This window comes from Bubalus kerabau, chromosome 13 (genome assembly GCF_029407905.1).
Source record: "Bubalus kerabau isolate K-KA32 ecotype Philippines breed swamp buffalo chromosome 13, PCC_UOA_SB_1v2, whole genome shotgun sequence".
Lineage (NCBI taxonomy): Eukaryota > Metazoa > Chordata > Mammalia > Artiodactyla > Bovidae > Bubalus > Bubalus kerabau.
In genome coordinates, this window is record NC_073636.1 from 12,819,106 (window position 1) to 12,843,218 (window position 24,113).

The 24,113-nt window shown below is 44.1% G+C and overlaps 1 protein-coding gene across 5 annotated transcripts in view; it reads right to left on the reverse strand.

Moving 5' to 3' along the window:
- The window catches only part of SFMBT2 (Scm like with four mbt domains 2), a 181,267-nt gene that overhangs the window by 79,091 nt on the left and 78,063 nt on the right, over nt 1-24,113 (reverse strand). For 4 of the 5 annotated variants that reach the window (XM_055543500.1, XM_055543498.1, XM_055543497.1 and 1 more), the window contains exons 5-7: nt 23,214-23,302; nt 21,345-21,591; nt 12,707-12,804 (exon numbers count right to left, since the gene is read on the reverse strand). In XM_055543500.1, the coding sequence (XP_055399475.1) occupies nt 12,707-12,804; nt 21,345-21,591; nt 23,214-23,302 (434 nt within the window). Of the gene's footprint in view, nt 1-12,706; nt 12,805-21,344; nt 21,592-23,213; nt 23,305-24,113 lie in introns of those variants that run through there. The other variant, XM_055543501.1, reaches the window with a different exon arrangement.

Here is a 24,113-nt window from a genome sequence, read left to right on the forward strand (position 1 = left end):
AAAAACATGTGGTTCCCAATACTGAGAATCTTGGAATTTAGTTAGAAAATGAATGAGATGTGAACGAGATGTAATAAAGAAGGCTGGAAAAAAAGTGTGCACAAAATGCAATAGATTTGGCCTTCTGCCCGATGTCTTCCTTTATTTCACCTGTGAGGCAGAGGACATCAGACCACCTCAGAGCATCCCTAGGTACATGCTGGTCCCCGAGATGCCTTTAAAGGGCATCTTTATCTTTAAAGGGACCCTTATGCCTGGGGAAAAAAGCATGACCTGAAAGAATCAAATATCACCATTTAAGAAACACTGCTGCCCAGAGCGGGCTTCCCAGGTGGCGCAGTGATAAAGAATCCACCTGCTGATGCAGGAGACATAAGAGATGCAGCTTCAATTCCTGGGTCGGGAAGATCCCCTGGAGGAGGAATTGGCAACCTACCCCAGTATTCTTGCCTGGGGAATCCCTTGGACAGAGGAGCCTCATGGGCTACAAAAAGTCAGACATGACTGAGCACACACTTCACAGAGCTGCCTGAATATTGGTCACTGGCGGAGCAGCAAAGCTTCAGGGTGAATTCTGAGGTTCTCTATGACAGTGACAAGTGCCAGAGTATCAGCCTACAGAAGGAGGTGAAGAGTACTAACTGAGAGGCAGAAGACAGGGAAAAGAAAGAACATTTTAGGGTCACCTCATCTCCCAAATGCCTCCTTGATCTTAACCCACTGATTGTTCTCCATTCACTTTAGGAGCTGGCAGCGCTTACATGTGGATCACAGGTTCTTCAAACAGCCAAAGCTTCTTGCCAGCCCTGCTTCATTAGATAAATACACTCCACATGATACAAAAATAGGAAGACTGTGGCATGGGGGAGAGGGAGTTTAAACTAAATAACATGACACAATTAAAATATACTCGGTGAAGATTTTCATGTAAGAAAAGCAGTGCCTCACTCCCTGTCCAGAAACCAAACTTTTACAGCCCCAGTCTCACGATTAAATACTCCAGGATTTCCTTCAGCAGTGGCCATTTGGGCCTCAATCTTTAATCTTCTGGTTCTAGTTTTGCTCATGAGGATATAAAAAATGCACAAAAAACAATATGCAATTCAGTCCCCTTGCACATAAGTATCAAAATCTTTTAGCACATCATACACAAAAACACTGCCATACGACCCAGAAATCCCACAGCTGGGCATACACACCAGGAAACCAGAATTAAAAGAGTCACGTGTACCCCCGTGTTCATTGCAGCACTGTTTACAACAGTTAGGACACTGAAGCAACCTAGATGTCCACTGGCAGACAAATGGATAAGGAAGTTGTGGTACACATACACCATGGAATATTACTCAGCTATTAAAAAGAACTCATTTGAATCAGTTCTAATGAGGTGGATGAAACTGGAGCCTATTATACAGAGTGAGGTAAGTCAGAAAGAAAAACACCAATACAGTATATTAACGCATATATATGGGATTTAGAAAGACGGTAAGATAACCCTGTATGCAAGACAGCAAAAGAGACACAGATGTAAACAACAGACTTTTGGACTCTGTGGGAGAAGGTGAGGGTGTGATGATTTCAGAAAACAGCATTGAAACATGTATATTACCATATGTGAAATACATCACCAGTCCAAATCGATGCATGAAACAGGACACTCAAAGCCGGTGCACTGGGACAACCCAGAGGGAGGGGATGGGGAGGGAGGGAGGAGGGGGGTTCAGGATGGGGAGCACATGTACACCCATGGCTGATTCAAGTCAGTGTATGGCAAAAATCACTACAATACTGTAAATAATTAGCCTCCAATTAAATTAATTAATAAAAAAAAGAACATTTCCCAGTATAATTTTTTCAGTTGCAACATGTCAGTTTTTTTTTTGGTCTTCAGGGACCTCAAACATTGCATAAGCATCTTTTCAAAGGCTTCATTTAATTTGCATAATTTCTAAGAATAGGCTTCAGAAAAGTCAAAGGAGGGTTTTAATTAGTCTTACACATATATATTATCAATACACAATGCCCTAGGCCTTAATTCCTTCATTCACATCAGCATGTTCTGTTATGCTAAAAAAAAAATCCAATGCAATTTATCATACGGTTCCTCTTTTGTCTTACCAAAGACCTAGTTCTCATATGGTCATTAGATAATTACCCTCTTTACAATAGTTTCATCTAAAAATGGACATTAAGATGCCAGCATTAATTAAATCAATAGCATTATTATATTTCAATTCCATTGCACTTAATTAAACTCACCCAACTATAAGCTGAACACTAATAAGTATTTCCATTTTTTACTTACAGCTGTAAATACCAATTTTTATCAACTAGTCCTGCATTCAATCAAGTTAAAAAGCAGTCATGAGAAAACCTAGTACTACATACTTCAACCCCAACCACAAAAATTTGTAACAGGTGATTGTAGCAGGACGATTTCCAAAGTTAAGTTCCCAAACTGATACACTGGTTGTTTTAAAACAACAGGGGCAAGGAGAATGCCTTTCATTGATTAATACTTAGAACACCACAAAAGCACTGTAAGTGGCTAGAAATTCAACCTTACTTAAAGCACCACTATAAGGAAAAAAAAAAAAAACAGGAAAACAAACACATAGGTAAACAGTGATTCCGGGAGTGATTACGGGCTTCCATAGAAGTTCAGTAGCAAAGAATCCGCCTGTCATGCAGGAGATATGGGTTGGATCCCTGGGTCAAGAAGATCCCCTGCAGGGAATGGCAACCCACTCCAGTATTCTTGCCTGGAGAATTCCATGAACAGAGGAGCCTGGCGGGCTACAGTCCACGGGGCCACGAGACTTGGAGATGACTTAGCAACTAACCAACAACGAAGTGTGGCAACTGGGATCCTAGTCCCCTGAGCAGACAAATCACAGCAAAGATAACCAAGATGGACTGTATTTTTAAATTCTCAAGTGTTTAGAATTAAAATCAAGACTCTACCTAGCAGCCTGCAGGCAGCAGCACAGGAGCCCCACAATCCAGACTTCACTATTTTTTTTTAAATTATAGTTTCTTTACTTTGCCAGCAAAGGTCCATCTAGTCAAGGCTATGGTTTTCCAGTAGTCACATGGATGTGAGAGTTGGACTATAAAGAAGCTGAGTGCCAAAGAATTGATGCTTTCGAACTGTGGTGTTGGAGAAGACTCTTGAGAGTCCCTTGGACTGCAAGGAGATCCAACCAGTCCATCCTAAAGGAAATCAGTTCTCAATATTCATTGGAAGGACTGATGCTGAAGCGGAAATTCCCATACTTTGGCCACCTGATGCGACGAGCTGACTCAGTTGAAAAGACCCTGATGTTGGGAAAGATTGAAAGCAGGAGAAGGGGACGACCGACGATGAGATGGTTGGATGGCATCACCGACTGGATGGACATGAGTTTGAGTAGGCTCTGGGAGTTGGTGATGGACAGGTAGGCCTGGCATGCTGCGGTTCATGGGGTCACAAAGAGTCAGACACGACTGAGTGACTGAACTGAACTGATAGTTTCTTTAAAACACTGTGTTGGTTTCTGCTGTACAATGAAGTGAGTCAGCCCTAAGTATATAGATCCCCTCCCTCTTGAACCTCCCGTTCCACCCGCTGGGTCATCACAGAACGACGAGCTGAGTTCCCTGTGCTAGACAGCAGCTTCCCACTAGTGAGCTGTCTTGCACAAGGCCGTGTTACCTATGTCAATGCCACTCTCCCAACTCGCCCCACCCTCTCCTTCCCCAACTGCGTCTACATGTCCACTCTCTGTGTCTCTACTCCCTCCCTGCAGATACCTTCATCATTACCGTTTTTTTTAGATTTGTTACATATGTGTTTATGATGTTTGTTCTGAACTCTCGACACAACTGGGCTTTGAGATTTTCACCATTACCTTTCCTGTTGGACCAAGCTGCCCTCTTTAGCAGGTCTCACAAGATTTTTTCCAACACATGTAAAAACAGGTTGTCCCCACTGTGCTTTCTGAGTTCTGTAAAGCACAGGCTACAGTTCAAGAACCCAGAGCATGTGAAAAATAACACACACAAGCCCCTCCTCTGGTTTCTCTAAGTGGCAAAGGGCGGGCATTACATAAACTGATGTGATTCACCATCCCAGAGAGGCTGTCCTGCCTGAGTCTTTAAAGAGATAAGAAAGACAAAGAAAGTGGGGGAATTGCAGAGACTCAGCTCCCAGGCCTGGGTGTGCGGGACCAGAGTCCACGTTAGGGCAGCCCAGGGCCCACCACTGGGCAGCAACTCTGAGGTCAAGTCAGCAACACCAGCAGTATCACAGGGCTCCAGCCCCCAGGCCAGTGAGAACATGATCTGCTGTCTAAGACAGGCTCTCTTTCAAAGAACCATTGGGTTTTAGTTGACGAGAAAGAAAGAGTCACCATGTGTCACACAAACATTTTGTTCAGTCGCTAAGTCGCATCTGACTCTTTGTGACCCATGAATTGCTCCTCTTTGCTTCACTGTCTCTCGGAGTTTGCTCAAATTGATGTCCATTGAGTCAGTGATGCTATCTAACCATCTCATCCTCTGCCGCCCCCTTCTCCTTTTGCCCTCAATCTTTCCCAGCATCAGGGTCTTTTCCAACGAGTTGGCTCTTCACATCAGGTGGCCAAAGTACTGCTTCATTATTTGGTATCAGACATGCTGCTGGGTGGAACAGGGACTGTCATGCTCAATAAATTAAGTTCAGGCCCTACAGAGGGGGCCTCAAGCAAATTCTGGAAGAATCCAAGGGTCCCACCTGAAGGCCAAGTTCAGCTACGAGTCTTATGGTGTTGCTGTATTTAGCTGCCCAAGAAGGGAAGAAGTCGGTCGCCATAGAAACCGTAACCTGACAACCTGTGGTAACAGCGGTTCACACTGTCTCTTACCCCTTCGGCCACACCAGACAGAATGAGAAAGGAAAGCTCTCTTGGCTACTCTTGACCTTCTCTCTCTGGCCTGTGACCTTGGTCTCAGATGAGAAAACAGACGAGGGTTTCTCGTCTTAACTAAGGGTTAAGTTGACAAACACACCAACAGGTACATAATTCAAAGTTGGAAAGAGCTAAAGAAATAACAGACGTGGATTGTTCCATGTGTTATGAGCACAGCCTGTACACTCTGAGCAGTGAAGAAATACGTGCACGGAATGTCTGTCTTTATGTGTCTGTGGGGAAAAAAATCACAATGGCCACACAGAGCATCTTTTTTTCTCAATTAGCCTTTTCTCAGTGGTCCCTTCTCTCTGTTTATCAAACATAAACTTACGGGAAAACAAGGAGCAATGAAAAGTGAGACAGGCATCACCTAAGATGAAACCAAACTAGGCTTAACTTACCACTTTGTCCTTAGTAGAAGCCCCTTATTTACAGATGTCAAGGGCACTTAACATCTATAATGCATTGTCAGTTATAGATACATAATTCTGGATCCATTCAACCGCTACCCAAGTCAGAGACGACAGAAGCTAAGATGTGAGGGGGTCACCAGGAGACTGGGAGTCTTATCCAAGTACTGCACCAGGCACACCTTTCACCTGCTGTGAGTCCTGACAAAGTCAAAGCCTCAACTCTCACGACCCTGAACCCCTTTAACCTCCACCACAGCCACATGTATTGATGGGAAGCTGGTCAAGGCAGCCACGATGGATGGGAACTTTTATCCAAGTAGAGACTTGTACTTATGTCTTCACTAACCTACTCAAGAAGACGTACTGAGTGCTTCCTATGGCTGAAGTGTTCAAGGCGCCAGCTCATGAAAATAGAAGCAATCTGCTCTCGTGGAACGTACATTCCAGGGAGAAGAAATGGAGCAGACCCAGAGAAAGCAACCTGATGCAGACAGCGTCAGGGGATAAATGCCAAGCAGGCTGCGAGGCTGGATAGACGGCGTAGGATGCTTTTTCTGACTTTAAGCAGAGACTTGAAGACAGTGAGGGGGGTGAGTAGGGAAAATCACACTCCAGGTAGAGCATCATCGCAAAGGCCTGTGAACGGGCATCTCTGTGCCCTGGATGGATGGCAGAGGCTGGTGGCAGAGCAGAGCTGATGAGGCCTGTGAGCAGCAGAGGCGCTCAGAGAGCACGTGGGGACCCCAGCATCACACAGGAATCTGATCAGGAACCACACAGCAGAGGAGTGACATGATCTGAATCCTGTTTCAGAACAATCCGTCTGGCTGCTCTCAAAACAGACTGCAGAGGGGCCGTGAGTGAACAAGCCCGGAAACAAATTCTGAGATGGATGTAAGAGTCCAGGGAGGATAGTAGCTTGGACTAGGGTGCAGGTGGCGGACACAGTGAAGGGTGAGTGGACTCAGGATTCTGGATTCTGCCAGCAGAGCCAAGAGGCTCCTAGACGAGCGGAATGGAGGCGTGCAGACAAGAACCGGCACAGGCAGCAGGCCTGAGACAGGCCTGCCTCCAGGGTCAGGAGGCAGGTTAACAGGACCCAACAAGGACGTGAAATCTTCCCTAAATGTGAGAGTGGCCCGCTGCGTCCACACAGTTTGTACCAACCATACAGTTTATACCAACACCCCTAGTTTCCCTCCAGGCGACCAGAAGATGGGTGCCTGCTGGGCAAAGGGCACCTACAACTGTCTGCCCCCCACGACCGCCCCGGACACTCCGAGTCTCTCCCGAGCATCCCCAGGACGTGGTGGGCCAACGTGCTGCGGGAGGAATTAAGACCATCCTGTGCACTTTCTCTGGAAGAGGACTCCAGGTAAATAAGCGTGTGTGTGGGGGGGTTTCCAGCATTCACTGCCTTTGCTGATTTTGCCAGCTATCTTTTATTCTTTTTAAGGAAACTTTTTTTTCTTCTGTAATTTTACTTGTTTTTGGCTGTGCTGGGTCTTTTTTGTTGCGTGGGCTTTCTCTAGCTGTGGGGGCTCGGAGCTGATCTCTAGCTGAGGTGCACGGCTTCTCACAGCAGTGGTTTCTCTTGCTGCAGAGCACAGGCTCTAGGTAGGGTTCACTGGCTTCAGCAGCTGCAGCTCCTGGGCTCTAGAGCACAGGCTCAATAGTCGTGGTGCACGGGCTTAGTTACTCCTGGCATCTGTGATCTTCGTGGATCAGGGATGGAACCCATGGCTCCAGGGTTGGCAGGCAGATTCTTTATCACCAAGCCACCAGGGAAGCCCCTTGCCTGCTGGATCCCTCTCTGTAATAAACTACAGCCGTGATTACAGCAACCTTGAGTCCTGGTGAATTACCAAACCGAGGAGGGGGTAGGGGGCAGATCCGAGGCCCCTGACCTGGGAAGCATACTGGGGTTTCCGGCCCCCACCTCAGTTCTTCACTTAGAGCTCCCTTGACTCTCCCGTATGTCTCTAAATAGCTTCTTCCGCATTTCACATTGAGGATTTAAGCTTTTTTTGTTGCTGCTAACGAATGGAAAAAAGTATTCAAACAATTTCGCTTCTTTAAGAGGTAAAAATGAAGAATGGACCTTAGTGACATTTCAAAGAACGTTCTTCCCTTGCAATTACGAGGTGTGGTCACGAATGAGGTGCTCTGAAGAGCTCCTACTGTTCCTGGGCTGAGCATCTGTATTCCTCTAAGGAAAAAAGGCCTGTATTTCAATCACCTGGCAAATTAGGAACTGCTGTTTCTCATTTGCAGGTCTTTTTGATGTATATGGGAGTTGTCCGTGAAACCTCTGTAATTTAACATTTGCAAACAAGAGGGGTCACCATGGCAGATTACAATTTATTTATAAGAAATGCAGAAAATGAAAAGCAGCAGTAATTATAAAAGGCTTATGAGTGTCTCGTATATGAAACACTACATTGATTATCATTAGATTCTTATGGTCTAGTCTCCCTTGGTCCTATTTTTAAAATTTAACTAAATTCCCTCAAATCCACTCTTTATATTTTAATACATACTTCCTGAATTAGAACTGAAGCAGGTAAGAAACCACTGGCCAAAAACTGATTTAGCCTTGTCCTTCATTTTTCATGACAAAAAAACTCTTAAGAGAAACCTACCCTGGTAGTCCTTTGTGAAGACAAAAGTAAAAAGTTTTCATTGAAACTGGGGCATTTCACTTTATTTGACAGTGGGATGTATCCTAAGTTAAGTATATGATGGCTTACAAAGGTAACATAAAATGTTAAAAAAAAAAAAAAGCCAGTGAGAGGCCTTGCTGATTTGTAGCACAGAAATATATACCTAATATTTTCTCTCAAATCAATTAGTATTGTTTTGGGGATTAGTCTTTATCAAATCTATTGGGTCTCTAAATGACGAGACTGGTTTTCAAGAACAAAAGTTCACTATTTATTTTCCAATAACAAAAAATATTTTTTTAATCCCTTCCCCATTTTTGGCACCCATTTCATTAACTACTTACGTTTCTTCTGAAGATACATTTTGAAATTTATCTGCACTTTTCAAATAGGGAAGTCAGAATTCTCAGTAAAATATGGCATCTGAAAATCATTTAATGTCCTCTCTCAAATCAAGGGCAATAAATTGTCTCTTGTTTTAATTCAACTGCTAAGAGAGTTTGAATCTCATCCCATGCCCCCATGTAACATATCTGAATAATTTACCTCCATGCATGTGGAATTACTCAGTAGAAAATACTACTCTGTGGTTTCTGAAATTACTGTACATACATGAAATATGGTTGTCCTGGGTAGAACCGCATCTCTTTACAAAAAAATGCACATCCACCAAGAACCTGTGAATCTGACCTGGTTCGGAAAAAGGGTCCCTGCTGCTTCTCTCAAGTGAAGCGGAGGTCACAAGGCGTCAGCACGGGCCCACACTGAATGATCGGTGACCCCACAGGGGAAATCTGGACAGACACGCAGGGAGAAGGCCACACGGAGAGGGAGGCAGAGACTGGGCTTCTGCGGCAGTCACATCCAAGCAACAGCAAGGACCGTGGGCAGCCCCCAGAAGCGAGGACAGACTCCAGGGACCATTCTCCCTCAAAGCCTTCTGGGGGGCGCGCGCTGCCGACCCCTGGGTATTCACTGCAGCCTCCACGACCGCGACAAAGTGCATGTCCGTTGTTTTCAGCTCCACAGCTTGTGGCACGTTATTACAACGGTCAGGCGACTAACACGGTGGTCGTTCTCAGGATTTCAAAATTAACTGCACAAACATTCACTGCATACAAAGTCTGGTTCAGAAAATTTCCCCTTTCTTTTCCACCAAACTGAAATAAAAGGTAACATTTATAAAAGTGTTTCATAAGCTTTAAGAACACAGAATTTTTTCAATTCAGCCAATTTTTATTTATTAAGTGCCCACTCCATACGCCCTTAGGCCTTCTGAAAAACAGAAAATATTCAGTACCTACTCTTTTAAAGCAGCGACTGTACAGCACAGGGAACTCTGCTCAATATTCTGTAATACTTTAAGTGGGAAAAGAATTTTAAAAAGAATAGACACATGTGTATGTGTAACTGAATCATTTTGCTGTACACCTGAGACTAACATAACATGGTTAATCAACTATACTCCAAAGTAGAATATTTTTTAAAAAGCAACTGTTCATTATAAACAAAATACTGAGGATGAGGACAATTCTCAGGTACTCCATGAAAATAACATGGTTTCTAATAGAAAACATTAAAGGGACAGAAGGAGGTAACTGTTATTTTTGAGAAAAATATAAACAATTATGAAACCCTGGAACAGGGTCAAGAGCACTATGCAGAGTAGCTACTCAATAAACAGCTAACAAGTTAGTTAATTATTAGTTAAAAATATACATGTGTGCTGTGTTGCTTTGGTCATGTCTGACTCTTTACAACCCCAAGGATTGCAGCCCACCAGGCTCCTCTATTCATGGGATTTCCCAGGCAAGAATACTGGAGTGGGTTGCCACACCCTCCTCCAGGGGATTTTCCCGATCCAGGGTTAGAACCCATGTCTTTCACATCTCCTACATTGACAGGCAGGTTATTTACCACTAGCACCACCTGGGAATCCCCTACAAATATATAAGAATTATTAATGTTTATATATTTTGAATCTTGGTATTCATAATTCTAAATAATAAATCTGCATATCCAATGACTCTGTGACTATTCATATATTATTAACTCGAAATATTTCAAATCAATGAGTAAAATGAATTTGTCCATTCAAAAATTCATTCCATATTTGAGAAATATTTACTGAGTATGATTATAGCCAAGGAGTTACGTTTCACTGAATGAATGATGTGAGAACTTTACCCTACAGTCCGAGCTACAAGACTTAAAAAAAAAGGGAGTCCCGGATGAAGATGGCAGATTAAAAACCCACATTAATTTCACCTCTTCCTAGATGCTAACCAAAATTACAGTAAAGTTTTTTAAAGACACAAAGCCACTCAATCAGCAACTAAAGAAACGAAGCTAAGGACCTCCCTGGCAGGCCAGTAAGACAGAATGTGGTTAAGACTCCATTGCAGGGGAAGTGGGTTCAATCCCTGATCGGGGAACGAAGATCCCACATGCTGCTTGGTGCAGCCAAAAGAAAAAAAAAAAAAGAGAAGCTAAAACACACATGAACAAGAAATAACTAAACTTACTCAACAGAGCCAAATCTCAAGCCTCCTGCAGGAGAGCTGAGACCCAGTCCTATGAACAGGGCAGAACCTTCAGAAGGCTCAGAAACCAGTAACAGCAGGTATGTCTGAAACTGCGGGTGAATGGCAGGTGATAAAGCAAGAAGCGTGCGGGGCTGTCTGAGAGGCAGTCAGATCCCAGGTATCCTTCCCTCCCCAACTCTACAGACCAGGGGTCCCCAAGTCTCCTGTGAAGAGGATGAAGCAGGTGGCCCCTAGTCTGCGGGTGCAGGTACATACAAACTCAAGGTGGAAACCCCGAGCCCTCTTCCTGCCACCCAGCTTCTAGAATGCAGGCAGCTGGACCTGAACCCCTGGTGGGAAGCTGAAATTCTCCTCCTTAGAAATCCGCTTAAGAGAAAAAATCATCATACAAAGAAGAGGCTCCCGTACAAAGGAGGTCCTGCTACACGGCCCAGCCCCGCCCTCAGCATCCACATCTCCCTCTTACTCCAGAGCATGGTGAAGGATTCTCAGACACCCAAGGACAGCCTCGAGCGAGAATGGCACAAACCAAAAGCAACGCGGAGAAAGCAAACTATTTCGGGAGAAAAAAAAACTTGACAAAGTCAATAATTCCAACAAGAAACACTCATGATTCCAGGCTGAAAGAACAGGAGGCCATAAACAGGAGCAGTCACAGAAAAAATTGCCAAACAAGTGCTCGTGGAAACACAACAGCACACGTGAGTGGAGAACACGTCTGACAGCAGAGCAGACGGAGCAGAACACGAAAAACTGAAATGAAGGGAAAAAAGTTACAGTGCCAGGCTGAGAGCCCCACATCCACATAGTCACAGGTGAAGAAAATAAGAGAGACGGAAGACAGGACTTGAGAAGAAACACCTCCAAAATTAAAAGGCATGAGCGGCGGTCACCCAACGTACCCTGCACTCTGGATGGACACAGACACCTATAAAGGTCAACCGTCGTGAAATTTCAGAACAGTGGAGAAAAAGAGAATATACGGTGCCAGAGGAGGAAAGGAAGAATGAGTAACTCCGGATTCTCGACAAAAGGGACAGCCGACCTAGAATTCTAGACCCAAGCTATCAGAGACGTACGGAGACAGAATCACAACTCTTTCAGTCCCTCAGGATGAGGGCAGGGCAGGCAGCCAGTAAGAGAGGCTGGGCTGTATTTTATCATCTTCGTAACCTGAGGACAAAACGGCAGAGTAAGCCAGCTCCAGATTGTTAACGACACCTGACTCGTCCTGACCACGCTCTGAAGAAGGTCCCAGGGCCCCCTTGAGGCCCCGCTGCCCAGAGCAGATGGGAAGGTTCAAGTCATTGCACAGAAACGCGGTGCTGGGTGTGTTCTGAGAACCGGAGGTGGATAAGCAGAGACTGTAAACCGACGGACTGCAGTCTGCGTTACTAAGGGATGTCCAGCACCTGCAGTTCAGGACGCAGTCTGGCTGATGACCCAACTAACTCCCCAAGGTTAGCTCAGGACTGTGCCTACCTAACTTCCCTGAAAACTCAGTGGAAGGTGAGGCCCGTTTAGCACCCAGGCCATGTCCGGCTATCTCCACTCCAGAGAGCAAGAAAATGCCGTCTCCTCCAACAATCAGGGCTGGTCTTGCTCCTCATGTACACGGTCAAGAGTAAGTCGTGTAATGTTAAGGAAAACATAGGTAGGTAGTAACAGGAACAGACAGGCAAGGACATGGTTAACACCAAAGTCAGGGATCTGGTTACCCAGAACCAGCAGTTGTCTGAGCCATCGTGGGAAACATTTTTTTATCAAACAAATAACAAAATTAGATTGCTCTATTTTTTTTGGTTTCTTTGGTAAGGAGTGAGAGGGTGAAAATGCGATTTCTATAATCTTATATGATGGAAAAAAAAACCTGTAAATCTTGAAAAAAAAAATTTAGTCAGATTCGGATTATCTCATAATATCCTTATTAATTATTTAATAAAAAGGTTTTAAGCATTATCTTGGAACGTGGGTATTTGGGAAGATTATAAAACCGAGCGAAATGGAACAGACAGCGTTTTAAACAGTTAAAATGAACACCAGTCAAGAAGGTACCTTTTTAAATAGCGGGAAGTACTGGGAGGCAGGCAACTCCTTAAAACAGGGTTTATTCTCGAAAAGAGTAGATAAATTGCTAGGAATCAACATCTTACCTTAAACACTTCCATTGGAAGAGGAAACTTAGCAGCGTCAATAAGAGATTTCTCCAGAGCACGTTTCCACTCTGAGTCCGTCTTCAAAGGATAGATTTCTGTATCAACAGCAAATCACATAAGAGTTTAAGGGCTGAAACGTTCTACCGGGTGGTTCTTTGCTCAATTTTATCTTCTCAGGGTTTCATAATAACTTGGCAGGCTCAGCGGCCGTAAGCATTCACACTCTGCCCGCCATAAAAAGCCACCTGCTAAAGAGATTTCCTTAAGTTAAATAGCAACTTGGGACTCCGCGATCCGAAATAAAGAATCAACTTAACAGGGCTCTTCTTCAGGGACTACCTGCATGCATTCTGTATGTAATTTGATGGAATACGGCACGTTCATCACACCTTCATCCATCCTCAGTCCCAAATTCCACACATCACCAGGGAAGTCATATCCAATGATGAAGAACTTATTATCTGGTAAGTTTCTAAATAAGAAAAGACTCTTGTCTTGCATTTTCGGTTATTACAGCCTATTACTCACTAAATCTCTAAGCTCTCATATGCTAAAAATAGTCCACATAAGCCAGGAAATTATAAAAAGGTAGATTAAAATTTACCAACCAAGTTTAATATTTGCACTTGACATGTTGCTAACACATCACATGGAGCCCAGGTTTCTGCCCACGGTGGGGAGAAGGGATTTACGAAGGGAGGTTACACTGTCTGAATGCAAAATTAGAAGAACAAAATTGGTGAGCGCTGTTTTTACCAGTTGCTGAAACTGCAGGGGAATTTTATGATCTGATCTCAACAGATTTAAGACCTTATCAAAATAGGATTTGCAGAAGCACTCACTTGCAGGAGATATGTTTATACCTTCGCTATATCAACTCAGGCTACTTCAGACAGATAGCTAGGATATGAATATCAATTTAAGCACAGTTAAAAGGCAACATTAAGCCTTTGGGGCTGTATTTTTAATTTCTTGCATGTCTGCTTTTTAGCAGGCAGCCATATATTTTGATGCTCATAGTGTCTGAACTCACCTTGAGCTTGAACCGCCTGTGTTTTAGCAGTTTATTCGGTCTTTGCCGACTATCACAATTATGGTGGGCAGGCAGTGCTGCCAGAGGGGCCAGGTTATCAATGCCCTGCCTACCGTCACTCGTGTCAGCTATGTCAAGTCCCATAAAGGATACTTAATGACAGGACAGACTCTACTTGTATAAATTGTCTATATTCCCTCCTAGCCTTTTATTTATGCTCTTACACCTCTGCAGAATTCTTTCCCCAAATTTGGTATTTCGGTATCAGAGCAAAAATAGAATGAGATTCTTTTTGGTAGACACATTCAGGGGAATATAGTAAGCCACTCCCCCAATAAACACCTTTGCAGAGAATGGTCCCTCCAACCTCCACAGGTGAGAAGGCGGGGAGCCAGAGGGAGAAAGTACTTATCACAAGGTCCCACAAAGAAAGAAGAGGGACCAATTCACGGAGCCTTATGAAGTGTCCCGGGAGGGTGAGGGGGATTCCCTGGGATGCACTGGTGCTCCAGCTCAGGGTGCTGCATCAAAACCTCGGGAAAGAGGAAGGCAGTTCAGGTTTCTGGAAGCACAGCCCAGAGGACACCAAGCGCGGCAGCTCAAGAGGGGGAAAGATGCGCCAAACGTGCTCAGTCGCTCAGTCCTGTCCGTCCCTTTGTGACCCCGTGGACTGTAGCCCACCAGGCTCCTCTGTCTATGGGGATTCTCCAGGCAAGAATACTGCAGTGGGTCGCCATGCCCTCCTCCAGGGGATCTTCCCAACCCAGGGATCGAACCCACGTCTCCCACGTTGCAGGCGAATTCTTTACCAGCTGAGGCACCAGGGAAGCCCCAAGAGAGGGGGGCAGGAGGGAACAACAAACAAGATCCTGGACTTCCTAAGTAAAATAAAACAAACCCACTTTTCTAGGGTTCTGGAAGCAGGTCAATGGGGAGCTCAATGTTGTAATAAAAGGAGAACCAAATCATACAAAAGGAGAGTGACTTCTAAAGACAAGGTTAAAGGAAGGTCTGCAGACATACAGGGAAAGAAAAAAGAAGAGAAAGTACCACTCCCTGAACTCCCAAGGCCTGTAACTGAGGACTCTTGAGGCAGGAGGAGCCCCTGAGACAGACAGGAGGGTAAAAAAAGAGTGGTTAAAAATTACCCAAGGCTGAGTAACTAGACTCCAACAACAAAAAAAATTTTTTTAAATACTAAGATAAAAGGGCTGCTGAGTATCACCAAATAATATGCTGAAATTGAACAAGTGGGATTATGGTCTGACAAATTATTACATAAGTTAATGTAATCTTTACCTCTAAAGAGAAAGGTAAGAGAAACCATACTTAACCAAAGAAAGGTAAAGAGAAACCATAATTAACCAGAAAATTAAAAAAAAAAATTATTCAGGACCAGAGCAACGAAAACCCAACATGGTCAAGATCCAAACTCAGATCTGAGCAAGGAGATGGGCAGCGATTTCTCTGGGGCTCAGAGAAATGCTCACAGCCCCTCCTGACAGCTGGCAGAACAGGACTGGACCAGTCGTGTCACCCCAGGGAGCTGCGTCCACCTGATGCCATGTCTGTTCCAGCAAACCAGAGAGAAGTGTCATATAGCCTAGTACTTTGATCTGAATATAGGTCCCCCTAAAATTCATGTTGAAATACTCAAGGTGATGGCCTTAGGAGCTGGGGCCACTGGGAGGTGACGAGATCATGAGAGTGGACCTCCCAAGATGGAATCAGTGTCCTTTTATAAGAGAGACCCCAGAAAGATCCCTACCCTTTCCTCCAGGTGAGAACACAGTGAGCAGACACGTCTACAAACCAGGAAGTAGGTCCTCATCAGACACTGAATCTGCTGGTGCCCAGATCTTGGACATCCAACCTCCAGAGCTGGGAGAAATCAATGTCTCTTGTTTATAAGCCCCTCTTTCCTATCTGTTACAGCAGCTGGAATGAAGGAAGATACCTAGGAGATCCCGCCAGACTTTCATCTCTGTCCTACAATCTCAAGATGCTTTGCCTTCATGCTAAGGATATTAAATTCTAATACAGAATTTAATCCCACGGCAGGGCACACTGTCTTAAAAGGTGAAAAATTAGCTGCAGTTTTGTCAGTACCCTCGGCCACCTGCAGAAGTTAAACACCTCCTAGTTTCAACAAGCAGAGAACAATAGTCTGTTTGTGTGTTTCATTAAATGGAGCGGTGCTTGGTTATGCCAGCAAGTTTATGGGCAATAAATAGCACCATTAAAAGAACATAAAACATGTTTTTAAAGTGATCGTGTTGCTGATAATTAAAGAGTGTATCATGTCCATTTCTGTTGGTAAGAAGTTAAGAGGCAATTAAAACCCGTCCTGACTCATCTTGAACTAGAAACCTAAGTGAAAACGAGGTGTCCACCTCTGCAGACTGGCCATCCATCTCATGGAAAGCGCAGGAAGAGGGACGAGTGAAATACTCATCTCACAGGCCGAGGTAAGCACAGGCTTGGAGGGGCAATCCTCTTTATTTATGCACCCCACATCCCCCCACTCCTCCTTCTCCACCAGCCTCGGACCAGTGAGGAAAGGCTCGCCTGTGCTTCTTCATAGATGCTGGGAAGTACTGTGGATTGAATGCTTGTGTCCTCCCAAAATTTGTATGTTGAAGCCCTAACCCCTTGAGGTCATGGAGCTTTGGGAAGTAATTAGGTTTAGATGGGGTCAGGAGGGTGGGGCCCCCGTGATGGAATTAGTGCCCTGGCAAAAGGAGACACCAAAGAGCTCTCTTTCAAGTACATGCTCGCTCTCTCTCAACATACAGATAGAGATATGCATATATATACATCTCCATGCACACATGGAGAAGAGGCCAGGGGACTTCTCTGGCGGTCCAGTGGTTAACGCTTCATGCTTCCAGTGCAGGGGATGTGAGTTTGATCCTTGGTGGAGAAATAAGATCCCACATGTCATGCAGCACGGCCAGAAGATTAAAAAAGAAGAAGAGGCAGCCAGGTGAGGACCCAGCAAGAAGGCAGCCATCTACAAATCAGGAAGAGAATCCTCACCAGCACTCAACACTGCTGATGCTCTAACCCTGAACTCCCATCCTCCAGAACTGGGGATTTGTGTTTTTCAAGGCTCAACCCCTCAGTCAATGGTATTTTGTTAAGGCAGCCCAAGCTAAGATAAAAAATAATGATTGTTTTTGGAATAAGAAACAGTTCATGTAGGAAGCATCTGAATTAGATTCAGAAACATCTAGCTACAGGCACTATCTAAAATAAAAAGAAGGTGGGGGGGATGGTTGACATAAAGATTTTGAAGGGAAAAGATATACAAAAGGATATAGAGATAAGGATTTAAGGATTTTTCTTAAACTTCAGAAGTTTCATCTCTTTAGTTTCTGCAAAAACATGTCAGATTCTATCTGCTTTCTAAACCTCCAAGAACACAAAAGCAGGTGATGGGGGGAGGGGAGGGGAGGGAGGTGAGAGGGGGGTTCAGGATGGGGGTATACATGTATGCTGCTGCTGCTGCTGCCAAGTCACGTCAGTCGTGTCCGACTCTGTGCGACCCCATGGACTGCAGCCTACCAGGCTCCTCCATCCATGGGATTTTCCGGGCAACAGTACTGGAGTGGGGTGCCATTGCCTTCTCCCGTATACATGTATACCTGTGGCCTATGCATGTTGATATATGGCATAAACCATCACAATATTGTAAAGTAATTATATTCCAATTAAAATAAATTTAAAAATTAAAAACAGGTGGGGCCTCTCAATGACCCCTGGACATTTAAGTAAGCCTACTTAAATTTCTTAGAAAATCAAATACAATCTTAATACTCTAATCACAGATTGAATATTTAGAAAACACCAATCACCTGAGTAACAGCAGCAAAGCAAACATGGGGAGACTCCCATTTTACAGATGTGAAAACTGAGGTTCAAAGTAGAGGAACTCACCCAGAGGCTCTGCGGCCGTGACAAAGTGGAAGGAGAGGCCCACTTGGACCCTGACTCCAAGCCCAGGTTCCTTCCCCTCTGTCAGGTTTCTCAAACTCTAGTCACATGGGGACCTTTTTAAAGGAAGAAATTCCCATCCTGAACGCCACAGACCTCATATCCTGGAGCTGTCCGAGGTGTTAGAGATTGGCATCTCTACTTGCTCAGAAGCTCCACTAACACTTCAGAGCAAAGTGAACAGCACAGTCTAGGGGTATCTCCACCAGGCTCTCCCCTCCAAACTGGCTTCCAAACTCCCATCAATGATTTGGCTCCTGGAAGGTGGACTTGGCTAGTTCCTTCCTTCTGTCTTCTAGACACATTTGAATTTTTATTCAGTCAACTCACTTGACACATAGTTACTGAGCACCTACTATGTGCAAGACAGGGTGCCAGGGGGCACAGCAGAGACTGGGCCATGCACTTTGAGTTCAGCATCCAAGTTCTGGATGAAGTGAGGGCATGAGAAAGCAGTGTTCCAAAAGAGGAGACACACACAGAAAAGTTGGGGACCACAGAGGAGGCCACATGCCAGAAAATAAGCATATGAGGGGAGGCGTCAGGGATGCGGGGCTGGAAAAAGAGCTCCAGGTCTGTCAAATCGTGTTCTGCCCTCCATTCAGCACTGAAGCAAGGGCACCTCTGGATTCCCCGCCCCGCCCTGGTAACGCCTGCATCACCAAGGACGCAGGAAGCCACTGCCCTCCCATGATCGCTGGCGTTTCTCCATCTTCCGCTCCCTTGTCTGGTCTTCGCTCAATCTGGACTCTCCTACCCCTCAGCACCTGCACCCCTGATGGCGGGTGCAGTGGGGTGGCCGCACCCTCTCTCTAATCGCCCAACCACCATCCTGTGTTCTCGGATTCCATCCAGAAATGAATGGGATGCAGGCTTCTCGCTGGCAGACAGCTTAACAGCCAGCACCTTCTCCTCCAGGGTTTGCAGACCTACTCGCCAGGTACTATCTACCACCTACTTCTATACCTCTACCTGTACTGAACAGCTGAGAAATACTGTGTCCTTTAAGAAACAGAAAGTATCAGGGAAAGAAAGGAGTTGTCAGCACAGCAAAGAGGATAGGGTGACCTGGCGCAGCCTCACTCTCAAAGTCCAGGCAGCCCTCCAGGCCTGCCGTTCCTGAATAGTCCACCCTTGGCAGAAGGACCCCCGAGGATGGCAGAGACTGCGGATAGAGAAGCCTGAGAATACGGAACCTGTGGATGGGAAGATGGCGGACGCAGAACATCAAACCTGCAAATGCAGAAGGTCAACTGTACTGCGTTATTTTATATCAGGGACTTGAGCATCACTGGATTCTGGCATCCGTGGGGTTCCTGGGACCAATCCCCTGTGGATACCAAGGGATGACTCTCTACCCAAAGTGCCCCTTATCTGCCCTCCTTGCCCACCCTCCCATCTCAGCTTCTTACCACCTGTCGGTGATGAACACTGTCATTCACTTAAGTGTGTTTGGGAATAAGACAAACAGTCTAGTGCTTTCTGTGCCAGTCTGAAAGCTGACTCCCACCGAGACTTCAGTCAAGGAAAGAGCACTGCCATCTTAGTTTAACAAGTCACATCGGGTCCTGAAACTAATTTATAGAAACCCAAAGGACTGGATTCTATTCCCAGGTGTTGGTCTGCTGAATGAGGTAGAAGTCAAGAGTTCATCTTGTAACTATTGCATCTGAAGAACTCAAAATCATACTTGGGGTGACCTTTCACCTTTTAATTTCTTCTTTCCATCCACAGCCTTTCCTGTTGACAATTTACATGTTGAAAATATAAGTTCTTGATGAGGAATGCCTTTCCCAAAGGCTTTAACTCTTCAGTGAAATGAACAATTCATGGTCAGAAAATTACTATGAGTAAATACGGTCTATTCTTGTCTTATAAAAACATCAAATTATCTTAAAGAGAGAGAGAGGTCTCTTCCTTTATTCAAGTATTTCCCTAGTTTCTAGAGGGACACTTTCCATTCTGGCCATTGAGTATGAGCACAGGAGACGGACATTACACAGAGTCTAAGAGCTATTAGTCATCCTTTGCTTTGCTATAAATTTACACTGGCAATTATATATTGCTCTTAAAATTTTACAGCAATTAGATACTGAACTAAGATTTATATGCCTAACTTTCTGCACGAAGTAAATTTCTCCTGTTAGGTCATGAATCCCAAGGCAAACCTTGAGAGCTAAGGCCTCTCTTCACAAAACCGACAGGCCTTTCATTTGTAATCATATCCCCAGACTACTCAGGGTATAAGTGGATTTCTTGCCTGCTTCTCATAACGTTGACAACAACAATACTAATAAACACCACGTTACAGGTTTATACGCCTGTCAAGTCCAACACAAATGGAAACACATGAGATGGAGAACCAAGACACTTTTCAATTAAAGCCCTTGACTGACAGAAAAGGGAAATATGACTCCTCTGCTTCACTCCTCAAGACGAACTCTGGCAATTAAGATGGGAGGGGAAAGGCTCTGGCAATTTTAATGAAGGAAACAGCCAACTCTTGGCTTCCAGTAAACCTGTGAAATTGACCAGAATGAAAATCAGCAAATTTGGGAAGATGTATTCCTTCCTTGGCATCTTTAATTCCATGAGAATCCAACATTTTTGTTCTACAGCTATCTATCAAAAAAGGTTGATAAGCCCAGTAAGAGGCAGCAGGGGAAATTGTGTGGAAGAAGAAGGGGACCTGGGAATCTGAATTTCAGCACATTCCTCCAAAAAACCGTGCAATCTTAAGACAGGTAGCTTAAATTCAGTCTCAAATTTTCTCTGCCATAAGAGGAAATATTCACACGAAACATGTATCACTTTTTTGAAATCAAAATAAACAACCTAACAGATGTAAAATCACCTGGCAGGTAGAAAACATTCAAGAATTGTTATTTTTGTAAACTCTGAGGTTTTTGCCCAGTTGGGTATGTCAGGAAGCATGATGTCGTCTTCTACCCAGTTAAATCTGTGGAAAGGCATTCGTCAAGGTACTTGAAGCTATTTGAAAATCTATGATGCACCAGCGGAAAAAAGCATGATGGTTTTCTTTTTTGCTATTTCCAGGTCAGGACAGATAATGTAACAATAAGCATTTTATTTGAATCTGCATTTTACTTGAATCTACAGATGGATGAATGGGTGGGTAGATGAATCTATGGATTGAAGGTTGTATGGGGGAGTGAATTGATGGATGGATGAGCGGGTGAGTGGGTAGATGGATGGATGAATGAATGGACAAATGGATAGACGGCTGTGGGTAGAAGGGCAAATATTTCAGAACCTACTTGCAAGACTATCAAATTCCTAAAGAAAAACAGAGAATATCATCAAGTCCCCATGCACTGCATCTTTTATTTCCAAACCAGTGATTCCAAAGGAACCAGATCAGCTTTTCCACAGCCTCCTGCTCTGCTTTCTCATTTCAGAACACTATTCATTGAGGTCTTGGGTTCCATTCACAACAGAGAGTGTTTGAAGTTAAAACACTTCCTGTGCACAAGTACAAATGGGAAAGACACCACAGAGCTAACACATGTTCCAGAGAGACATCCAGGAAAATAATCACATCTCTTCCGACAACACTTGAGAGCGGCTGAAGCTCCCGCCCCTTACCTGAAGGTGGGTCCATTCTGTATTTATTCTCTTGACACCAACCAACTGGTCGAAGTCTGTAATCCAAGTAAAACAACCACTGGTCATAGGATTCAGTGTCCTCCAATCCCACATAGCGAAGGCGTAATCTTCCTCCAGCATTCTCAAGCACACTAACTATCCAGTACTGAAAAGGGTTCTGAGAGTCCTGCAGCTCTATTAAGGAATCAACTGTAATGAGGTCTATAGGGCCTTTCCCTCGCAGAGGCTGTTTAAACAGAAGCAAAACTCCTTATTTTAAACTTTATTTTCAGGTTCTCATGGAAACAGATGACAGCAGAAGTAATTTTTTTTTCCACACCATCATCCAAGCTATTGGCAAACAGTCTGGTGTTTCCCCTCCACCCCCACCCTCCCCTCCCACCCCCCATCCCCCACCCCTCCAGCCCCACATCCATCTTTCCCAACTGGGTATCCAGCAACAAAACCACAAGCAAATACAAAATAACAGTTTGTGCTAAGTTCTCACCAAACAAATCACCCTTCCCAGACACAACTACGTTTGTGAGGGTGCTTTGAAGAAGCATTCCACCAAATTTGCCTCAAACTGGAAAACAAGTGGGAACAAAACGTCTACTTTCCAAGCGATGGATCCATCTGATATGGGGCCATCAATTTCTACCTTGACTCAGCAGAGGTCTGTTTTACGATGGCCCTGCTCTCATAATCAACACCCTCTCATACCATAAAGCGTTAATACGTGTGGAGGACATTCTTGATGAATGCCTAATACACACTAATAATCAGCTAAATTAGACTACTGGGTAATTTGTACACTTCACCCCACCGTTGGTTTGGAGAATGTATATAATGTCTGCCCCTTCTAAGCAACCTTCTTAGCACATGTTTGCATACGAAAAGGGTGTTTGTTCAGCCAGCCCTGTAGGCAAGTATGCTTAAAAAATTAACAAAGTAGGACAATCTGTCCTTTTGAAAGGGTGAGCAACCATTACTTTGATTTGTCAACCAAACAATTCAATTAGTAGCCACACAAAACTACATTAGGCAAAATCATCACAAAACAAAGACAACCCTGTATGAGTCTGTGGTGTTCCAAAATTTCAGTATCATTTATGAAGGGCAGGAAATTTATGGTTAATGTTAAGAGAATAATGAGACTGTCAAACTCTGTATCATATTCTTGGTCATTCATTGTGTTTTCCCCCTTCTCAGGGGCATTCTTCAAAAACAGATTTGGTAACTCAATAATGATTTATGACAGTGAAGTCCTCTTATATACTGTTCTAGTACATAAATATTAAAATGTATCAGAATAAAATTATTTTCAAATAACCCATTTTTTCTTCAGTACCTTAAAATGACCTTAACCACATTTAAATATGGTTAGTCATTTCCCTTCTTGTTTTACAAGGGGGACTAATTCAAATACGATTTAACACGTGTGTTTAAAAACTGGGGCTATGCATAAATAAAACAGCTAATCATTTATCAACACACTTTGAGGCTACACCCCAGCATATGAATGCTTAGTTGTCACTTCAACAAAATAGTTATTCTACAGGATTTTATATGCATTCACGAACATAAGATGGACTCTTAAATATACAGGATAGTAGGTAACCATCCTACCATGTTATTCATAAAAGTAAATTTTCCACTTATGGACTGGACCACAGGTGAAGACACTTCGGTCCCATTAGAATCAGTCCTCTAAGTGATTCGGGCAAAGACATGATGTTACTTTGCACACTGATGTCCGTGTGGACTCGTGCACCCATAGAAGGATATATGCAAAGGTGCTCTTAGCTGTGAGCTCGTGTTAACTGTGCAGCTTCAGATGACAGAGAATAGCTGGATAACAATACATACACCTTCCAGAAGGCTGGCAGGGGCCGTCCGGGAACCTGTCAAATCCCGAATGAGAAATTCTGTCCAGTCCGTATACTTCTCTTTGATAGCTGGTGAGACAAAGGAGAAAAAACACACACTTTAACAAAGCAATGGAGCATCCTAGCACCTTTGTGTATATATGAGTTCTTTCATGACGTTTCTTCATTTTAGATACCGTGCTTAAAGGGAAAACTAAAATGGCAACAACGGACCTGCGGGCAATGGGTAATGGTCTCATCGAACACATGCCTAGGTTTTGCTGGGCATCAGAAAGGTGAAAGAACATGAGACCCTGAAGTCTGATCGTCTGTTTATAGAGACTTCTATAAACAACCAAGGAGATATTTCAAAGCACAGAATCTAGGAGGCTCCAAGAAGAAAGAGGGAACGGAAGAATCGGAGAAAGTTTTCCAGGTGGAAAATAAAGCCAGGCTCTTAATTATAATAAGACATATTACTCACGCAGAGAAGAGAAAGGAGGGATTTTCAGGCTGAGAGGAACGGCATCTGCTAATGAGAGCAATGAAGGGAGGGAGGAGATGGAGAAAGAAATGTCCCTCAGCGGCACACGGTCTGGCTGGAGCACAGAATGTAATGCTAAGTGGCAGGAACAAAGCTGCGGACAGCCCAAAAAGCCAGCACCCATGTTTAATGAACAGGAAATGTCTATGTGAAATCTAAATTTAAAAAATGATATAAAGGAACTTATTTACAAAACGGGAAGACGCTCACCAATTTCCAAAACTGAGTTACCGAAGGGGAAACGTGGCAGGGGGTATAAATTAAGACTTTGAGATGAAACATATACACACTACTATCAATATATATAAACCAACAAGGAACTACTATATAGCACAGGGAACTCTACTCAATATTCTG